Source organism: Protopterus annectens, chromosome 14.part0 (genome assembly GCF_019279795.1).
Source record: "Protopterus annectens isolate FY-2018-M chromosome 14.part0, PAN1.0, whole genome shotgun sequence".
Classification (NCBI taxonomy): domain Eukaryota; kingdom Metazoa; phylum Chordata; order Ceratodontiformes; family Protopteridae; genus Protopterus; species Protopterus annectens.
Window position 1 is genome coordinate 44,037,520 of NC_056748.1, and position 22,816 is coordinate 44,060,335.

General features: G+C 37.7%; 1 protein-coding gene across 1 annotated transcript in view; it reads right to left on the reverse strand.

The window, feature by feature from the left end:
* The window catches only part of LOC122788621 (protein transport protein Sec24A-like), a 233,140-nt gene that overhangs the window by 56,788 nt on the left and 153,536 nt on the right, over positions 1-22,816 (reverse strand). Inside the window, exon 3 of the mRNA XM_044055520.1 lies at positions 787-924. Coding sequence (XP_043911455.1) covers positions 787-924 — 138 coding nt within the window. The remainder of the gene's footprint in view (positions 1-786; positions 925-22,816) is intronic.

Below are 22,816 nucleotides of genomic sequence, written 5' to 3' on the forward strand. Positions count from 1 at the left end.
TCTTTTGTTATTGTGATGTGTATTGTATTCTACTTTGGATTTTATATTGTATTTTATTTTATTCTGTATTTTTGTATATGCTGCAGCTTTTCTCCTTGTGCCTCCGCTGAAACCCCGGTTAACAAATGTCAAATAAATATATATATATATATATATATATATATATATATATATATATATATATATATATATATATATATATATATTGATACAGTGTGTGCATGTGTTTGTAAGAAGGCACAGAGGAATGTGTAGGTTTGTAGTATACTTATCTGGGCAGTTGCTTAAACTGATCAGGTTAGTGATTCTTTTAAATCTAAATTAGGTCTTAGTTTGATTCAGTACTGTTCAGAGTATCTGTGACTGAATCAACTCACTTTATCTGAGCCACACAAGTTGCTCTACTCTGTTTGAAAAACATCTATGAATTCCACCCGCCATCATTTAGAGCAGGTGATAAGTTTAGATTAAGATGCCAAAAAATGTATGAGGGATGGGAGGAAGTATTTTATAACTGGAAGAGTGGTGAATGCTTGAAAACACCTGATACAGAAACTGTTAGGACCAACACACAGAAGTGAAAAATAGAAAAGTGAAGTTAGCAAATTTAAGGTAGGGAAAAGGCAGCTTTTGGTTTGGGTTGAGATCACAATAATAAAAAATTAAAGGTGCAATTCTGCTGGAATAGCATGCAAGTCCTGTTTTGATATACACTTTCTGGAAAATAAGCATACAAAATATCTCCTACTTTTCTTCAAAAGACTCAGTATTTTGATAAATAAATACCTTGATTGTTAAATTATCAATTTGATAGAGAGATGGGTAAATCATTTGCATAATATAATACAGAGGCTGCGTCATCAGTTGGTACATGGTAAAAGCCCGCTCATCCAAGGTTATATCAGCACTGCTCTGGAATGCAACCTGCAGGAAAAAGAATGGCAGTATAAGTTCACTTTTAATGTATTGACTGCTGAATTTTAAGTATTGACTGCTGAATTTATGTTTTCTGTAAGGCACTGCTCCATTTTCATCATTGTATTTGCAGACTAATCTCTGTGACTGGCCTTGCCATAGGTAAAAATTATTTCAGTAAAACTGTCCTTGCTACACAAATCCTGTAACTTACCGAGTACTCATCATTCAGGAAAGAACTAATAACACACCTAAAAGATACAAGCAAGTGTAGCTACCCTACAGACAAAAGATAATCTTTATTACCCAACTGCTCTACTCCTCCATCGTTTCTATATTTACACATAAACCATAATTCTTAAAGATTCATATCGCATGACAGAGTGACTTCCCACTATTGTAAATATGTAAATATAGCTTCCATTTTGTCTGCCTGTTGCAGAAGTAGTGCATTAAAATCTGGTGCAATCAATGACTGTATCCACTCCAGTAAGTACTAACTCTATCTGCTTTATCTGCTTTTTCATAACCTTTTATTCTTTCTTCAGTTCTTGGGCCATATTTTTATTTCATCTCGTGAATACAGTTTCTCTCCTGTAGGAACTTTTCTGTGCAGGTATTGCTGCATTTACATCAATTCTTGGTATTTAACAGTTTTAGGTTATTTGATAACAGAAGATTTTAGCCCATGCAAAAGTTATATAATCAAGTTTTGTGTACTCCTTTGCAAAAGTTGTGTGATTAGATTTTGTGTGCTTGTGTAATCTTTGAAGAATTGCATTTAAATCTTCTGCTGAACGATTCTGCTTTTTGCACCTGGGTCATGACTAAAATGAGTCCAAGGACTGGCCTACCCACCTGTTAAATCCCTTGCATTTCACAGTGAGTAGTGGAATTCATAGCAGAAATGTTATGGATGTGACTTACTTAGGGTTGAGTTATTGCTTTCTACATATGAATATTTACCATGTAGAAATGATGACTGTAACCCACCTTGTGACTGGTACTTTAAAATTGTTGGGACTGATTATTGGAGTGACAATAGATAACATCAGAACAGTATAAGACTAATGGCTGATAGCCACTTAGCTAAACACTACTACTGCACTCTGGGAGAAACCTTTGACTTCCAGTCTCTACTACTGCCATGCATTTCTTGTTTCACTATAGGGCAGTTATGCTTGGAATTAGACACGAAGGCCATGGCACTTAACACCTGTCTGTAACTGCAGTTTGGTGAAAACTGCATTTGAGGTTAATGACCAGCAAACCACACCTCTGACATCTATCAGTGGATGAAACTTGAGAGAAGATGAAATATTTTGAAGTCAGTACCACTGAAATTATACCAATGACATTTTGCATGACTGAACCTTAAGGGGAAAGTACTTGGCAATCCTTGGGCACCATTTCTAAGCTTTGAAGATGTGCTAAATGTGCAGAAATACACAACCAGAGACTGATACTGGATGCACTCAAGACCATATAAGTGCAGGTAAGCAGACTAACCATCAAGTAGCTGAGTCTGGCTATAGTGTGTAAAGGGCAGGTAGTATAGAATATTCACTGATGGGTAATTTTCATTACTCTCATATGAGCACCAGTTTCTACTAAACCAAATATGTATTACCCTTCATGTTGTTGCTAAATGGGCCTGGACTAAATTAAATGATTACAAATTAATATTTTGATATGCCAGTAAAGAATTGGCTCTCACCTGAGTTCCTTAGTCTAGATGAATGGACCTCATATCATAGGTAAGCATAAAAGGACCCCATACTCTCTGTTTTTGTCTCACTATTGGCAATCATGTTGCTTCCTCTTATCCCTCAACAAAAATAAATCAATCAATAAATAAAAGTCACCTTATTTTTTTGATATCCTTTGGCTCTTTTTATCCCTAACTTTGAGAGACACTTCTATCTACAGCTTCCATTACTGGATTAGACCAACATTATATATCAGATTATACAATGACTTCTCATTAGTATTAAAATTAATGTAAATGCTGATTGGTCAGCCTCAACCAGCATGCCCATTGTAAATCAAGCATATACCAATAAAACAAATCCAGCCACTGAAGTACCATTGAGTGGCCAGACGTTTCTATTGATATATGCTACAGAGTGCAGACCAAATACAAGAAAAATCAGGTTTTAGTAGGCGTCCTTTAATCCAAAAGGATCATGAATTTGCACATCTACTGATTTGAGCAGCATCTTCTGTGGCTGTGGAATCCAATCCAGGAGTGGCAGTCCTTTCCACACTCTGAGGCAGATATCATTCTGGTATTATGGGCACACCTTGCCAAGGTGGTTTCATATATGGTAAGAGCTTCCTTCACTTCCCATTTGTAGCCATTCTTGTCTGCAGTGAAAGAATACCAGGTGTTCATGCTGATGGAGAGAGTGCTGAAGTCACACTTACATATGTCCTTGTAGCTCAATTTGGGTTGCCCTTTCCATCTCTTTTCAGACTCCAGCTCTCCAAAAAGGAGGTCTTTCGGTATTCAGCTATCCGTCATGCATGAGACATGACCCAACCAATACATATGTCTCTGTTTCAGGAGCGTGACATGGAGGTGGTGCCAGTCTTCTCTAGCATTCTTCTGTTGGAGATCTTGTCCTGCCATGAGTTACCAAGTATTCACCTAAGGCAGCGCATATGGAATACATTGTTACCAAGTATGTGCCTAAGGCAGTCCATATGGAATACATTGAGCTGCTTCTCATGTTTTGAGTGCAGTGTCTATGTTTCAGTGGCATACCGTAATGTGCTCAAAACACAGGCTATGTAAACCTGTACCTTGGTGTGCACAATGAGCTTATTGTTAGCTCATACTCTCTTTATCAGCCTGGAAAACATTGTGGTGACTTTTGCAATGTGCTTATTGAAGTTGTCAGAGATTGAAGGGCCTAGGTACAAGAACTCATGGACACCCTCCAGCTCATAGTCGCTCACATGTTAATCCATCACCTGGGTCTTCTTTAAACTAATTGCTAGGCCAAATTCCATACATGCAACTGCAAAGTGAGACGTAAGTGAAGTTCATGCTGAGTGTGAGCCACAGTAGTTGTATCATCAGTGAACAGGAACTCCCTTAGACTCTTCCTAAGCACCCTAGTCTTTTGGTCTAAGTCTCAAAAGAGTTTGAAGAGGTTGCTGTCCATTCTGGTTCAGAGAAAGATACCCTCTATAGCAGTTCCAAAACCCAATTTCAACAGAACTGAAAAGAAGATACCAACCAATGTTGGAGTCAATACACACCCCTGCTTTACTCCACTGAGAATCTTGAAAGGTTCAGCTGTGGATCCCTTCATGTCTTCGTGGAAGGCCATGATAATGCTAAGCAGTACTGTAGGACAGCTGATCTTTGTTAGAACTGCAAACAGACCTTTCCTAATGATGAAAATGAATGCTTTGGTCAGATCAATGAAGACAGTATACAGAGGTTTGTTCTGCTCCCAGCACTTTTCTTGTATTTGCTTAACAAAGAAAACCATGTCAATGGTAGAACTTCTGGTTCTGAACCCACACTTAGGCTCAGGGTAAACTCTCTCTGCAAGAACATGGAGCCTCTTCAGGACAACACATGCAAACAGCTTGCACGTGGTACAGAGAAGAGAGATGTCACAATAGTTGTTATAATAACTTTTGTTACCCTTATTCTTATAGATAGTAACTATGTTAGCATCCCTCATATCTTGCAGTAGACTACCTTCTCTCCAGCATTGGCAAAGTATGGCATGCAGCTCTGAGATTAAGGATTTCTGAGGGAATACAATCTTTCCTGGGGCTTTTCCTGAAGAGAGGGATTTTAGTGCATCATTGAGATCCTCCAAGGTGGGCTCAGCAAGTTCATAGTTGGCAGAGGCTAGATGGCATTCAGTGCTCTTTTCATAACTATGGTTTCTCTGGCATACAGCTGTGAGAAGTGCTCCATCCAGTGTTTCACCTGCTTGGTTCTGTCCTTCTAGACTTTTGCTGTGGCAAGCTTAAGTGGGATGATTTTCTGTGATGGGATGATGGTTTGTTTGATCCCATTGTACATTCCTGACATGATACCAATATCCGTGGCCTGCTGAATTTTGAAGCAGAGTTGTAATTATCTGCACATTACTGAGCTACCTTCTGCACTTCACTCTGAGCATACCCTAGTGCCTGCAAGTTCTCTTCATTGGGTGAGGACGTGTATGCAGCCAGTGCCTATCTCTTCTTCTCAATCAGGGGTGCCAGCACTTCAGTGCGGGCTTTACACCAGTTAGCACACTTGACTGTATTTTTCCAAAAGATGGGTTTTGCATTGCTATAGATAGCATCCTGTAGTTTTTACCATCTCTTGTTGGTGTCAGTGTCAGCCAGGCAGAGCAACTTCAATTGCTTGAGCAATCTTGCATACTTTTAAAGGGTCACGAGTCCTGCCTATGCTAATGCATGGCCTCCCTTCCTTTTTTAGAGCAAAAGAACCTTTGTGTCTGGTTGTTCACTTTACTACACATGAACAAGTAGTCAGTATCACAGTATGTGTTGTGGTAACTGCATGTTACCCTGACACTACCTAACCTGCTGTGTTTGGTTAGGACAAGGTGAAGTTGGTGCCAATGGTTCAAACCTGGGGGCTGCCATGGAACTTTGTGCTGGGGTTTGACATTGAAGATGGTGTTGGTTATGTGGAGATCATACTGAGAACAAAGTTCAAGGAGATACTGTCCATTTTTATTCATCTTTCCTGTTCCAAACTGTCCCAGACAAGATGGCCACCTGTTGATGGTCACTGCCCACTCTGGCATTAAAGTCACCAATAATGAATAATAGTTCATGGGAAGAGACCACACTAATGGCAGCATTAAGTTTATCATAGAATTTGTCCTTGACTTTCTGGGTAGAAGTTGAAGTAGGAGCACAGACACTGAAGATGGTGACCATGGGCACTGGTGTTTGTAGGTGAATTTTCAGCAGTCTCTCATTTCCCATATTTGGTGGTCTGACTGAGCAAATGAGGTTGTTTCTGAATGCAAAACCAACACTATGTTTCCTGGTCTCTTTTGGAAGCTTCCTATGCCAGCAAAAAGTAAGGTCTTTCTCCCTGAGACATCCATTGGATGGCCACATTGTTTCCTGGAGAGTCACAATATGCATCTACAATCTGCTGAACTCATTGTTAATGACTGCTGTCTTCCGAGCATCACTGTTGTTATGTATATCTTCCATAAGGCCTGGAGTCATTGTCTTTATGCTCCATGTGTCTAGCCTAAAGTCTGGTTTATTTTGTTGCTTTTTTGTTTTTCCAGGTGTATGATTAATGATCCACTGTTGGGGGTTCCCTAAGCCCCACACACCCAGTGGAGCAAGTGGACCATGGCAAGGCAGCAACTATTTGGCTGGGGGATGCCCAGCTCAAGGCAGGTGGTAGCTGCCCAATGAAATCAAAGGATCTCTTCCACCATCGGAAGCAGCCCCTGGTGACTCACTCTGTGCCAGTGGAGTGCATTTCCTCTACAGGGCTCAGGACTGGGCAAGTGAATTTGAGTAAACTGCTGATGCCCAAGAGCAGGTTCCCCCACTCCACTCCAGTGATGTAATCCAAGGAGAAATTCAAGGCCAGAGCTTCTTGGCATCAGTGTTGTTGCAGGAGCTGCCAGATTGAGATGGATTACAACCTCAAACTGCCTTAGGAGCTCCATTTCTGGATTTTTCCTTGGAGTTTACTCCCAAAGCCTTTACCATGATTAAGTATTGCCGCGAGGCAACCAGGGTTTTAAATCAGAGTTTACCTTCTCCTAGGTGGGTTGTCTTGCCAGGCTGATGAGCCTCACTTGTCCAAAGCAACGGGTTTTAAGGCAGCGGTCACCTGCTTTCACCCCTTCTCCTGTCAGTACAAGCAGTTTCACCAGACTTAGAAACTAAGCCACACATGAAGGCCAGGAGCTGGACTTGGGTTGTCAGAGGCTATTAGAGATGCATACCATGTGAGCATTTTATAGACAGTGGAAGCTTATCCCCACTACCACCCCAGCTATGACAAACTTTGAAACAAAAGAAGAAAAATCAAGTACATTTAGCAAAACTAAAGAAAGAGAAACATACCTGATTTTCCTTGTATTTCTGCACTGTCATAGCACTGAACTATCTGGATTTTCAGAGAATGTCCATATTTTGGAGTCATACTAACAAAAAAAAGCAGAGGAGACTATTTTTTTCTCCATTTCTTGTGTCTAACAGCATTGAGCTACTGTGCATTCATAGGTTCATAAGTAGGTATTAGGCTATCGGCCCTAGGGCCTAGACAAGCCTAGCCAAAAAGGTACCCTGGCTTTCACCACCCAAGAAAATTATTTTCCTGTGCCCCTTGTCAAGCAGTGCCACAGAGGTGATCCCCAGGATGAATTTCCTATTTCCCATCCAATCATCAAGATTTTTCTTGAAGAGTGCTAATGAGGAGCTTTGTTTGATATAGATAGGTAGTTTGTTCCAGAGTATGAGAAGTCTCCGGGACAGGAATTTATCCCTCCAGCATGTTCTGTTTATTGTGGTGACAAGGTTTAGGTTCCTAGAGCATGTAGCTCAGAGGGACTGGGATTTCTTTAAGTGGAGCATGTCCAATAGCTCTGGGTTTGATGTAACTTTGTATGTTAGGCAGAGATCATCTCTGAGTAGATGATATGTGACGTAGTAAAGCTGGAGTTTGAGACGGTCTGTGTAGGGCATCTGTTTGAGGCCGGTAATCCTCTTTGTGAGGTATTTCTGCAACCTTTCCAGTTGTTGTAGATGTCTTGTGAGGTACATACCAAAAGGGACATTGTACTCTATAATGGGTCTAATGAGTGATGAGTAGAGGGGAACAGTGACCTCTTTTTTCCTGGATGAGAAACCTTTTGTGATGAGGTGTGCCACATAGAAGGATTTCCTGACTACTGTGGTGATGTGATTATCAAAGTAGAGACTACTGTCCACCTGTGTCCCAAGGTCTCTTATCACACTTTTGGTGTTAAGTAGACTATCACCTATGTGGTAGCTCATGGGTACAGAGTTTTTACCAAAGGGGATAACAATGCACTTTTTGGCATTGAGCTTGAGGCCATGGCTTTGACACCAGGCATCTGTCTCAGTGAGACCCTTTTGTAGGATTCCCACATCATTAGGAGTTTCAATTATAGCTCCTAGTTTGCAGTCATCTGTGAACTTCATTAGCCAAAGACCTTCTGTGTTAGCCTGTACTTCAAAAAAGTAGATACCAAACAGGAGAGGACCCAGGACTGAACCCTGTGGTACTCCACTTGTCACTGGTCTGAAGTCGGATTTGGAGTCTGCTACTTTCACAGTGTGGGCTCTGTCAGTGAGCCAGTTGGCAACCCATCTTGTCACATAGGGATTTATACCTAGTTTAGTGAGTTTATCTATAATTCCAGAGTGGGGGATGGTGTCAAAAGCCTTGGCGAGATCTAGATATGCTGTCTGAACCACCTTACCTTCGTCTATGGCTTTGGTGACTGGTTCAAAGAAGTCAGTCAGGTTTATGAGACATGATTTGCCTTTTACAAACCTGAACTGGGTAGTATCCAGAGTTTGGAGATTCCCAATGTCTTTGTTTATAAGTTCCATGATAATACATTCCATGGCCTTGCAGACCAGGTTCATTAGGCTAATGGGGCGGTAGTTCCCAGGGTTCGTGGTGGCTCCCCCTTTGTGGAGTGGGATAACCGTTGCTGTGTGCCATTCAGTGGGCACAAAGCCTGTGGTGAGGCTATGATTGAACATGGTGCTTAGGTGGGGTGGCAGTTCATTCTGTAGTTTATGTAGACCACAGCCTGGAATGTTGTCAGGTCTCATGGATGCTGTGTTCTTGGCTTTGGAGAGTGTGGTTTTTACATGTGCAGCCGTGATTACAGGAATTTTGCATTCTTCCAGTATAGAGATGGGCCCTTTAGGGGGTGGGGGTAAAGTTAGCACTGAACCTATCTGCCAGGATGTTAGCAATATCAGTTGGTTCTGTATATTTAGTGCCATTGTGCTGTAACTCAGAGCAGATCTGAGTGTTGCCATTGAGATTCTTGACATAGCTATAGAATGCTTTGTGGTTGTCTTTAGAATCAGTGGTGATTTTGTTTTCATAACTAGCTTTGGAGGATTTTATGAGGGATCTCAGCTTCTTACTGAGGCTGACCAGGGAATTCCTCCAGTCATGGGCTTTTACTCTTTTTTTGCAACAGTTTCTTTCTTCTGTTGTAGAGTTTGTTTATGGTAGGGGACCACCAGATTGGCTTCCTTTTTTTGGAGGATAGCATCTGGGTTCTGTTTGGTATAGCACGATCCATGCACTCATGTAAGTGCTTATAAAGTGCATTTGTGTAGGAGTCAGCAGTCGTATCCCTATTGTCCATCTGCATGGGTGTCATGAAGTTTGCCACTTTTGTCTTAAGGAGTGTGAAGTTGGCTTTGGAGAAATTTTGTACGGTGGTTTCCCTAATGGGGGGTGGGGGGGAGATGTTGATGTCTGGGCTGATTAGCTTGTGGATGGATCTGACCAATGAGGAATTGACCTCTGGTGTGGAACACTGGTCGCCCATGTTGGTAATGACCAGGTCTAGGATATTGATGCCCCTGGTGGGGGTATGGATAAGTTGATCCAAGGCATTGGAATTTATGAATTCCAGAAAACATTAAGCAAAAGAGTTGTTACATGAGTAGTTTTCCCAGTTAATGGTAGGGTAGTTGAAATTGCCCATTATTAGGGTGTTGGGTTGTACCCTAATATTTTCCAGTGTATCAAGAAATGAGGAGTGGGAACCCTGGGGCATGGTGGGGGATCTGTAGCAAATTACAGTTTGGATTGCTGTTTTGCCCAGAGTTAGTTGCACTTGGATAATATCGGATGCATTATGCTGAGCAACTAGCCTGGAGGTGTGGATATCCTTAATGAATATGGACATACCTTTAGTGTTTCAGTCTTTGGTCCAGGTTAAGTGGCTGAAAGGTGTGGTATGAATTATAGCCTGGTAATGCAGGGGTGCTCTCTGGAGCCTTGAACCAGGTCTCTGTCACTGCACAGATGTCGATGTTCTCCATTTTAAGGAGTGCCTTGAGTGAATGCATTTTGAAGTTTAGACTTCTAGCATTGAGTAGCATTACCCTCATATTTTGCTTGCTTGTACGTGTGACGGTGGTGAATTTGTCATTTGAACCTTACCTAAAAAAGGCACTATAGGGGTGGCAAGAGCCTAGGCCAGTATCCGGAATCCCAAGGGCGACAGGTGCAGGCCATCTCTGGCAAAGCATCATGGTCTGTCGATCATGTCATCCCAGACAGACAGATACTGGATCCCCTTAGAATGACACCAGAAGCTTAGCCAATTGTTGAAGTCAATCATTTTGTCCTTGTGCTGTGGTATCATTCTGGGTGATGGCAGGATGCTACTCAGGGCTTTGGTCATATCTGCCTGGGCTACAAAATCTGAGAGCTCCTCCATGTCTCTTTTCATGTAGTCCAGGGAGGTACATCTCAGGTCATTCACACCAGCATGGACAATGACAGAGTCATATTTGTACTTGTTGTGGAGTGACTTGAGTGAGTGCATTATGTGGCAGATCCTGGCACCCAACAGGCAGCTGACAGTAACTTTCTCCTTGTTTAGCCTGGTGAGTGGAACATCAGTGTGCCTGACTGTAGAGTCACCTATGACTAGAGTGTTGGGTAAATTGTTATGCCTTATGGGCTGTGCTTGAGTGGAACACTGAGTTTGTGGGCTATGTGTCATTTGGGTTGTGTTAGTGGGTGGAGGTTGCATCCATTTTTGCTTTGGAGGTATCTGTTGCTTGAGCAGATTTTTATTGAGAGCCTCCACGATTGTAGGTGTGTGTTTTGTGTTGCTCTGTGTGTGTTTTGGTGGTGTAGGTTTTGAGGCGCTATGTGATGAGTGTGGTGTTGTACAAGTGTTTACCTTCTCCTCTTGACTGTCTAGTCCAGTCTTGGGTGAAGAGCGCTTTGCTTCCAGTTTGGCTACATAAGTGTATCTCTCACAAGTTGTAGTGTTGGGTGGTAGAAGGAGAGGGTTGCCTGTGTACATGAGGCAATTGCTGCATTGCCCCAAGATGCCCAGATTCATCAGGTAGACAGGAGAAAACACTGGGAGCTGACCCTTAGACATGCCTGGATAGGTGCTTATTTATTATGTACTAAAACCTGTTTTCCTCTAGACCAGTGAGGAAAGTTGAGTACTGTAGTAATTTGTATCTTGTTTAGTACTTACAATGAGTTCTGAACAAGTGCTGAGCTCTAAGAAACAGATATTAGTGCTAAATCTAAAAACTGGCTAGTTCTAATGGAAAATTTGAAGAGCAGACTTTATGGCACCAGGAAAAGCTAAGCGGCAATGCATAAAGTGTATGTTTTTAATATAACAGTACCAAGTGAGCAAACTGATTTAAACAAATTAACCAATAAAAAGCTAAAAACTGACCCCCGTTCCAGCAGTCTTTGATCAGACAAGTTCTAACTGCACACTCCTGCCACTAGGGTGCAGGGGAACCTTCTCCAAAAAAAGATGCTCTGGATTAGTGCTCAAGTTATACAAACAAAGCTAGATTCAGCAGGTCTGAATTTAGTCTTTGCTACAGCAAACAAGGCGTATCAATTTCAGAAAGAAACAGTTCAAATAAGCAGGCACAATAAGCTTTTAACCAGAAACTCACAACTCAGAAGGACAGAATCCACCCTCTCCTCCCACAAGAGTGCAGACCACACCTTCTTAATGTAAAATAACTGGCCCGAAGTCCAAGTGCTTAAACCAGAACTAATACACTTTTAGAATAACAGATACTAAGCCATCAATCAGCAACTCCCAACTTAGATGGATGTAAGCTACCCGTCCTGCCACAACAGTGCAGACCACAAACCTTCTTAATGTAAAACAACTGGTCTGAATCCCAAGTGCTTCAACCAAAGGCTTAGAATAACAGTTACAATTTAATCTGGCTACTAACAAGCAATAATAAATGCAGCAGAATAAATGCAATACAGTAGGAAGAAACACAAATACAGTAAAAGCAAATGAATAAAGTGCAATTTTTTATATAACAATAGAAAACGAGCAAACTGATTTAAACAAATTACCCAAATAACCAGTAAAAAAGCTCAAAACTGAGCCCTGGTCCAGCAGTCTTCAATCAGACAAGTTCTAACTGCACACTCTTGCCAGTAAGGTGCAGGGGAACCTTCTCCAAAGAAGATGGCCTGGATTAGTACACAAGTTATACAAACAAAGCTATATTCAGCATGCCTGAATCTAGTCTATGCTATAGCAGACAAGACTCACCAATTTCAGAAAGAAACAGTTCAAATAAGCAGGTACAATATTCCTTTAACCAGAAATTCCCAGCTCAGAAGGGTAGAATCTAACCTCTCCTTCCACAAGAGTGCAGACCACAACCCTTCTTAATATAAAATAACTGGCCTGAACCCCAAGTGCTTAAACCAGAACTAATATACTTTTAGAATAACAGAGACTGAATCTTCAATCAGCAATTCCCAGCTTAGAAGGATGTAAGCTATCCATCCTGCCACAACACTGCAGACCACAAACCTTTAATGTAAAACAACTGGTCTGAAGCCCAAGTGCTTAAACCAAAAGGCTTAGAATAACAGTTACAATTTAACCAGGCTACTACCAAGCAGCAATAAGTGCAGCAGAATAAATAAAATTGAGTACTTTTAAGAAGAGGCAAAAGCAAAATAAAGTGCAATTTTTTTTTTTTTTTTTTTTTTTTTAGTAAAGTGCAAGGAGAGAGAAAGAGAGGAAGGAGGAGCAGAGGTTAAGAACCTAAGTGGGTTGGCCTTCTCAAATATTCTCTCTGTATTAAGTAGAGTGAACACCAGACTGGGAGGGGTGTCTCAGATCAAATTTACAGTAGGGCGGGCAACTGCAAAGCCACCAACTATAACAACTCTACAAGAATAGGGTGGGAGGGAGGGGGAAAAGTTTCAGGACAGATGAGAAACATAAAATAATGCCAGAAAATATATAAAATAATTCAGTCAGGCAAACAATAATTCAGTCAGGCAAAATTAAGACAATGCAAAACTCTGAAAGGTTAAAATGCCAAGAAATATACTTATCAGTCACTGATATATTCCAGATTGTTTGAGAATCACATCAGCTAGAACACCAGGAGTTTCCAACAGTGTATGCAATAATTTACAAACAAAACCTATTTTTAAATCAGCAAGCCCTAAAACAATCAGATAACACAAAAGTTGTTAGACCAGTTTTATAAACTCCACCTCAGTAATAGGGGGTAAGGAGTTTCAGGACAGCTGAGAAACATAAAACAATGCCAGAAAAATATATAAAATAATTTAGTCAGGCAAACAATAATTCAGTCAGGCAAAATTAAGACAATGTAGAACTCTGAAAGGTTAAAATGCCAAGAAATAAACTTATCAATCAGTGATATATTTCCAAATTGTTTGAGAATCACACCAGCTAGAACACCAGGAGTTTCCAACAATGTGTGCAATAATTTATAAACAGTAAGGAAAATGGGGAAACACCAAGGAGAAACACTACCGTGCTGTTATATAAAGACATTATTTAAGAAAGGTAAGCAATTTCTATCTTAAATTATTTCAAATAGCAATAACCCACTCCTGGGTATGGGCAATGCTGGATTTACCCACTGTTGTCTTTGTTTGATCATGATTATTACAGTAATTGTAAAACAACCACAGATAAGCTTTGCTTCAAGCATATAATTAAAAGGCTATACAAATGATAAAAGATATTATTTAGTTTTCAAAAATGTCATGGTTTGATAAACAAATATCTTTCAAAGAACTTCAAACTCACATTACCAAATTAAAGCAAAATAAAGCACCAGGTAATGATGGCATCTTTCCTGAAATTTACAAAGTACTACCGATAAATGCTCTAAAATTGCTTTATAAAGTATTTAATCATCTTCAGGACAAAAACATAATTCCACCTTCTTGGAAATACACTTTTATTTCTCCTATATTAAAATCTAACAAAGATCCCTCTAAGTGTACCTCCTATAGACCCATCTCCCTATTAAACACTGATTACAAATTATTTATGTCCATTTATGCAGAAAGGCTTAAAACACTTTTACCCAAATTAGTTGATAGTGATCACATGGGGTTTATAATAAAGAGAACTTCATATGATAGCATTAAAAGAATATTAACTTTAATTGATTCGGTGAAAAATCTTAAAACAAATTTAACCCTAGTTAGTTTAGATATAAATTGTGCTTTCGACTCAGTTACATGGGAATATCTGTTCACTCTATTAAAGGAATTAAATTTCTCCAATAATTTTATCAATCTTATCACTCTGTTATATGAAGGTAGCCAAGCTTATGTTAAAATTGGTACTAGTATATCTCAAAATATACCAATAGTAAAAGGTACTAAGCAAGGGCGTCCTTTATCCCCTCTTTTATTTTCATTAGTTATGGAACCATGGGCAAATTTAATAAGACATGATACAGATATTGAAGGATACAAATCAAACCCCACTATATCATCTACAATACAATTGTTTCCAGATGACATATTGATTACTCTTGGGAGTAGAAGGGAATCTATACAAAAACTTTTTAAAAACATGGAATATTTTCAAAAAAATTCCTGCCTTACTTTTAATAATAATAAAACACAAATTCTTTTAACAGGTTCAACAAATACAATATACCTGATGAATATAATGAATATATAGCTCAGTCTCAACAAATAGCATATTTAGGTATAATTATTACTAACAATACGAAAGATACCATTCAAATAAATTATAATAAAAGTCTATTACGGATAGAAAAATTAATAAATAAATGGAACAAATTACCATTTTCTATGAATGATAAACTTTTAATAATAAAGATGATCCTTCTCCCCAAAATCTTATATATAATTCAATCTTTATCTATACCTCCTTCTTACCAAATAATTAAAACATTTAATTCAATGATTCAGAATTTTTTGTGGTTACCAAATAAGCCAAGGATTGCATTAACATACCATATGTATAATTGGAATAATGGGGGTATAGCCTTACCAAATTTAGAAATTTATTCAATTTCATCAGTATTCAATATAATCTCTCATCTCATTGATGTGGAATACACTGCTAAGTGGAAAGAGTTTATAGAGGTTTTGTCACAAAATACCAAAGATATAAACAGTTCTTATAAGCTAAATATAATTAATAATCCATTTATTTGGAGGTTAAAAGATTATATTTCTGAATTTTCTTCTGAGTTTTAACTCTAAGTATATAGTTTTTCTTTTAAAATCATTTAAAAATTATATATTTAAATATAATATATATAAGGATTGGCTTTTTTTACTCTTCCCTATAGCCTACACACACAGATCTATTCTCTCTTCAGATTATACAAAAATGTCTATATTTCAGTAAAAGCATTTAACATTTTAGCACCAAATGATGATAAATTTGTTTGTTTGTGTCTTTCGGCTTTTCCCGGTTTGGGGTCGCCACAGCAGAACTCCGGTCCGCTAATGATTGGCAGTAGAGTTTTACATGCTGGCTTGCCGGGCCTAATGCACAACCTTCAACAGAGGAAAGCCTGTTCACTTATGTCGCCACACAGAAGACGCTCTAACTGAGGATCAAACGATGATAAATAATGAGATAAAATCCAATAGTTTACTCTTGGAAGAGTATAAACTTGATTCTTATTTATGGTTAGAACTTCAAGAAGCTAGACAATATGTATTAAATAAATTGGATTCTATGTCTCCTATAATTAGGAAAAAAATTCCCAAGCTAATACAATATATGATTTTATCAGTTTTGCATAAATCTCCTGCTAATAACAAGTTATCAAACATTTATAGGGCAATTAAATGTGATTTAGATACACATTCAGATAATTATTGGAAATATTTTTCTTTAATTAATAATAATCCCCCTTCTGAGAAAGACAAATTGAATATTTTACAATCAGCAAGTATGACTACTTCTTCTTTAAAATGGAAATTATTCACATGGAGATTTTTAAACAGATCATTTATCACTCCTCATAATATAAGTATATTTTCTAAAAAGAATATAACATGTTGGAGATGTAATATTGAACTGAATGCTGAAGTATGACTACTTCTTCTTTAAAATGGAAATTATTCACATGGAGATTTTTAAACAGATCATTTATCACTCCTCATAATATAAGTATATTTTCTAAAAAGAATATAACATGTTGGAGATGTAATATTGAACTGAATGCTGACTGGTCTCATATGTTTTTTAATTGCATATATTTAAGAAAATTTTGGGATGATATCAATAATTTGTTGCAAACAATTTTTACTGATAATTTATTTATATCTAAACCACTTGTATTTAATACTCCTGTTCCTGATTGTGTAAAAGAGAATAAGTACCCTTTGGTTTGGTCTATACTATCTATAGCTAGCAAAACAATCACTAAGAATTGGAAATCTAGTACAGCACCTACATTTTTGGAATTTAAAAATATACTCCTTGAAACGTGTAATTTGGAAATGTTAACTATTAAATCTAGATCATCTAGGAATACATTATATAATTCATGGAATATCATCTATGAACTTCTAGAAAAATAGTTTATCAATTTATGTAAACAGATGATTTTTATTAATCCTACAGCTACATTAAGAATGTTTTTGTTTTTTAACTTTAAAGAAAAAAAAATTATAATTTCATGGAAATATTTGTTCATTTTAATAATTATTTAATAAAATTATTTGAAAAAAAATGTCATGGACATAAAAAGTAGATTATAGTTTTAAAACTACATAGTTTTCTTAGCAGATGCTCTAGGTCCATGAATTCAGCCTGATCTCAAAGGCTAAAATAAATAATTAGATATTATTTAATAACATTAAAGACTTGATTAGGAGAAACTGTGAGCATACTGTTATTAACAAACAGTGTGACCAGCCAACCACAAGACTTAGCGAATGCACTTTCTGAAAAATGTTTGATAATTTTCACAATAAACAATGGCACATGTCATTTGAATGTATAATGGAGACTTTCCATATATAGTTACAAATATGCTAACTCCTGTCACAAATAAAATTAAATACTCAGCGAATATGTCTCCTATTTTTTTTTTTACACAGAATCAAGGTACACTTAACTAAACTGGTATAAATGTTAAACAAAACAGTGACATGTCCTATCACAACGGGCTGTAATTGTATGAAGTCACAATGGGAGGGGCATCACATCATATAGAATCAATTTTAAATCCATTAGCCTGATCGGAATTTTATATAAAATCATGGACAGAGTCTCAATGGAGCTTATCCAAAAATGATGTTAGCAACTACTTGTGTTTGATTTTGAACAGTATGGGTTTGCTAAAGAGAGATCTTGCCTTCACAATCTTGTGATAATCTTTGAAGAGGTAATGACATCATTTTGTGAAGGACTGATAATGTATACTGCTTTTCTTGACCTTATGATGGCACTCATAACCATTCTACATATGGTAATATTAGGCATATTCAAAACCTTAAATATGAATTCCATGTAATTCACTGGGTGAACCAGAGGTTAAGCAACAGAACAAAACAAAGTCATAGTGCATGTTTTCCAAAGTGTCAGAGCAGGCATTACCAGTAGTGGTGCATGAGGCTCTGTAATGGGGAAACTTATTTTTTGGACTATTCTGTTCAGATATTAAAGTGGGAAATAGACTGTAGACAGCCACATATGTTGGCTATTGCAAACTGGGTGACATTATTTCAATGTTCTGCAAAAAGAACAACTGGTTCAGTAGCAATGACTTAAACATGTCAGTAAACATATATTGTGACACTTGGCAAGAAGGAGGCATGGACACAATTACAATTACAAAAATAGTTGATTCATAAAAAACATCAACATTATTAAAAAATTAGGGTCAGTGGTCATCATCTCAATGTAGTTGCAAGGCTAATTTCCCTTGTGTGCCATTTTAAGTCTAGTCAATTACTCTGTCATGGGTGAGAATCAAACCTTGTACCTTGTGTTTGTGAAGTAAACACTTTAACCATTATAACAAATTGCTCCAAGGCTGCAAAGGTGGCGCTGGAAATCCAGAGGCAAAAAAGTCCAAAACAAATGCTGGTACTCCTTCCACACAAGTAGAAAATGAAAGGCTGCCAGTAGAGTAAAAAATCTTCACTTTATTGTAAAATCTTCACACCAACAATCCCATCAAGCGCTTTCGCTCAGCCCTTTGCTGAGCTTTTTCAAGATAAAATAAATTCAACTAATTGTATAATTAATTGGTTAATTGGAAAAAATTTTATCCATTTAACCCTTCACTTCCTTTTCCTTCAGGGGATGTTTTTAAACAGCCTTTGCAAAATGAAAGTTGCTACATGTTGAAAATGCAAAGTGCTGCAAAACCCGTACATTTTTAAATTCATCTAGTTGCTGTTAAATATACACAGTAAAATAAATAGATCCATCTACAAATATCAAATTGCTAACCATTTTTTCTTACTTTTTTCAAAAGGATGTTTCCAAACAGCTTTTACAGAATAAAACTTGTTGCATAATAAAAGTTGTTACATAATAAAAATGCAAAGCACTGCCAAGCACAATCATTTTAAAATCACCCAATTTCCATTGAGTGTACACAATAATAAAATAAATCCATCTGCACATATCAAATAAATGGACCACATATATATATTTGCATACTCAAGCCTTCTTATGAATACTGGTCATGCAGGCATATGTTAAACCCATATCTGTTTAATAGTTTAAAAATATTTTATGTTGCCTGCCTATAATTGTCATGAAGCTTGCTCTCCTGAAAACCCCATCAATTAATCCTGCAAACACTATGGCTTAAAATTATAATTTATAATTTTGCCTTCCTTAATTTCAAGATGCTGCTAATACTGCAAGCATCATTTAAACCTGGCCGTCTTCCTGCATCTAGTCTTAGTTGCCATATCAATTCTTTGTGCTCCAACAGGGTCTCCCAATCGCCCCCTCTAACATCTGCTTTTACCTGTTCCAAAATGATGAATTTAATCTCCATATCAGGACAAAAAAGAGAATGTCTGTAAAAAGCATTAGTTTCCTTTTTTTTAGTTATATCATAAAAATGCTCATAAATTCGTCTTCTTAAAGTTCTCTCCGTTTTTCCTATGTAAAAACTTTTGCATTTCATACATAAGCCTAGATAAACAATAAATTTAGCATTACAATTATAATAGCCCCTCGGTTGACACAAAAATTTTCTTGATGGTATATATAACTTGTGTCCATTAAATATAGCTGGGCATTGTTTGCACATTCCACATTTATGTGTGCCTACTTTTTTGTTGTTCACATTTAAACCCACTTGTTTGGTCTGTTTCATTTCCAACATTTCTTTTAAGTTGGTACCTCTCCGTCTAACAAATCTGGGAAACTCTGGGATCATACTGCCCAACCTATCATCCAGTTGCAAAATTGGCCAGTATTTTCTTACACTGTTTTCTACAATGCCTGAGTCAATACCAAAAGTGTGGATGTATCCCTTTTGTTCTAAATTTTGTAATCCATTACCTATTTGGCAATTTACCATACCTGTGTTAATCAGCAGTGGTTGGTATTTCGTCCCCCTGTTAGTGCTCACTTCTTTTGCCAGCTCCTCTACCAAACCACTTGGGTACCCTCTTTCAGAAAATCTTTCTTTTAAAAAATTGACTTCTTCTCTGAAAAATTGTGATGTATTACACATTCTAGAGGCACGAATAAATTGGCCCTTGACTATTCCTCTTTTTTGGTAATCAGGGTGATTACTTTGAAAATGCAGGAATGCATTTGAATAAGTGGGTTTTCTAAACACCTTGGAATTAAATCTATTATTGACGTTGTCCTTAACTAAACACACATCCAAATAATTTAAGCTATCAAAGCTTAAAGAATGCGTAAAAGTTAAAAAGGAGGTGGTGGAATTGATGTAATCAATGAATTCCTGGACACTGGCCCTGGTACCTTCCCAAATAAGGCAAATGTCATCAAGAAATCTGACATAATGCCTAATATGTCGTGACCATTCTGTACCAAAAATATATGTCTGTTCCCATTTATGCAACACAATGTTTGCATAAACGGTAGCACAGGCTGCCCCCATTGCAACGCCCGATTTTTGTCTAAAAAATTGACCATTAAAACATATAAAATTGTTTTCCAGAACCAATTCCATAAGTTCTACCAGTAAATTGGTGGTATTGGGAACAAATTTAGCTTCATTGACTAAATCACTAAACCAATTTAATCCTGTAGAATGCGGTATACTGGGAAACAGTTGAACAATATCTATAGTAACTAACAAAAAATCCGGTTGGTATTTTAGGGATTTTAAACCCCTAAGGAAATCCCAAGAATCCTTGCAAATATATTTTAAGGAAGCTGTAAACTGTTTCAAGGTATGATCTATGAATTTTCCAACTGGTTCTGTAATACTCCCCTGTCCTGATACTATAGGCCTGAAGTTTAAGGGGTCCAACCCTTTATGTGTTTTCGGGATTCCAAATATTATGGGAATTCTTGGTTTGGGAACAGTTAAAAAATTATACAATCTTTCATTAAAAACACCTTGCAAAAGGTGATCATACAAAATGAAGCCAATTCTGGAATACGCCATGTGTAGCTCATTGCTGGATACCTGTTCATATTGCTCTGGGTCCTGCAACATCCCATTGATGTGATGAATATATTCTGTACTATACATCAACACAAGACCCCCCCCCCTTATCTGTTTTCATTGCCCTGCAATTACTGCTTCTAAGTTCCTTAATCAAATTCATCTCCTTCATGCAAATATTTTGGGGGGTAATGTTCTGTTTATTTCTACCAATCATCCTGATATCTCTCTCCATCATTTCTTCAAATATTTTTACTGTTGGATCCATGGGTGGATTGAATACACTCTTTCTAGAGAGTCCCATATTTGAAGGAATTTCCCCTTTGAAATAAAGCATTAAGTTTAATTGTCTAGTGAACAGCTTCAAATCTATCAAATCCTGCTCTAATCTACTTGAAAATGCTGGAACAAAATGTAATCCTTTTGTAAACAAATCAAAATGTTCTCTCCTCAAGTTAATGCTGGTATAATTATATACAGAAAAATTGTTTTCTGTTACCACCATCACTTTATTTAAAACATCTGTGTTATTTACAGCATCATTAGTTGCTAAAGCACCTAGAGCAGCTGGAAAAAGCTGCCTTATTGATTCCGCCACCCCTGGGGAAACCTGCTCCACCCCCCCCTTCCTTGTTTGGTGGAAACGGAAAATCCTGCTGGGGTGTACTCTTTTCCTTATCTGCAAATCTACGATTGTTTCTTGATGCCTCGTAGGCCACCCCCATCCTGTGACCATTATTGAAGTTTGCCTGCACCTTACTGTTGTTGTAATTAACTTGTTTGACTTTAGTGTGCAGTGGGTAAGCCACCCCTTCATTGTATTCCTTTAAATCCCTCTCTAATTTGTGGATCTTCCGATTCAGAATCCTTAAACAGTGCTGGTCAACCTCCTTGAAAATATTGTCATAACCCCACTTAACAGATGTGAACCTCTCATCATTAACTAGACTACTATTTAAAGCATTCAAATCTTTTAATAAAGTGTCAGCTCTCATTTCATATTCCGCTACCATGACTTCCAACATGTCTATACCAGCACGGTCAAACACATCACATAATTTTTTATAATAATTAGAGTCCTTTTGCACATTGTTAGGAAATTTGAAGCATCTAAGTCCTTTTGGTACTCTTCTCACTTTGATGCATTCTTTCAGATAGTCTATTTCCAATTGGTTGGCTTTAAAGGAATAAAGTTTATCACGAAGAATGCCAAAATCTTTCTCTATGCCAGTATTACTACTTAAATTATTATTATTGGAGTGAACAGTACCTTGCCGAAACCAAAACTGTTGGCCAGCCCATGCTGTGAAATCAAAACGCTGCTCCTGCACTCCAGTTTCATTTAATAGCACATTGCTGTCTTTATTGTTGTCATTCCCATCTTGCTCCATACTTCCTTGCTGACTACAAGCTCCTAAAGAAGGGCAACTGCCAGGTCGCTCATTGTGGGCTGAGATGCGCCTTCTCTTCCGCTCCAAACCATATTGCTGGTTACCTGGCAAGGTCATTGGTTGCTCAACACCACTTTTGCTGAGCATTTTAGTTAACTGGGTTAACATATCCAGAACTTGATTAAACTCTGCCCTAGTGACAGGAGCACTGTCTTCTCCCGGTCTAAGTAACTGAGGGGTGTCAGAGAAAGTACTCTGTGCCACTTCTTCCGCCATGGAACACAAGCAAAACACCAAGAAAAAACTGCCAAAAAGGACAAGAAGCCAATAAAACAAATTGCTCCAAGGCTGCAAAGGTGGCGCTGGAAATCCAGAGGCAAAAAAGTCCAAAACAAATGCTGGTACTCCTTCTTCCACACAAGTAGAAAATGAAAGGCTGCCAGTAGAGTAAAAAATCTTCACTTTATTGTAAAATCTTCACACCAACAATCCCATCAAGCGCTTTCGCTCAGCCCTTTGCTGAGCTTTTTCAAGATAAAATAAATTCAACTAATTGTATAATTAATTGGTTAATTGGAAAAAATTTTATCCATTTAACCCTTCACTTCCTTTTCCTTCAGGGGATGTTTTTAAACAGCCTTTGCAAAATGAAAGTTGCTACATGTTGAAAATGCAAAGTGCTGCAAAACCCGTACATTTTTAAATTCATCTAGTTGCTGTTAAATATACACAGTAAAATAAATAGATCCATCTACAAATATCAAATTGCTAACCATTTTTTCTTACTTTTTTCAAAAGGATGTTTCCAAACAGCTTTTACAGAATAAAACTTGTTGCATAATAAAAGTTGTTAC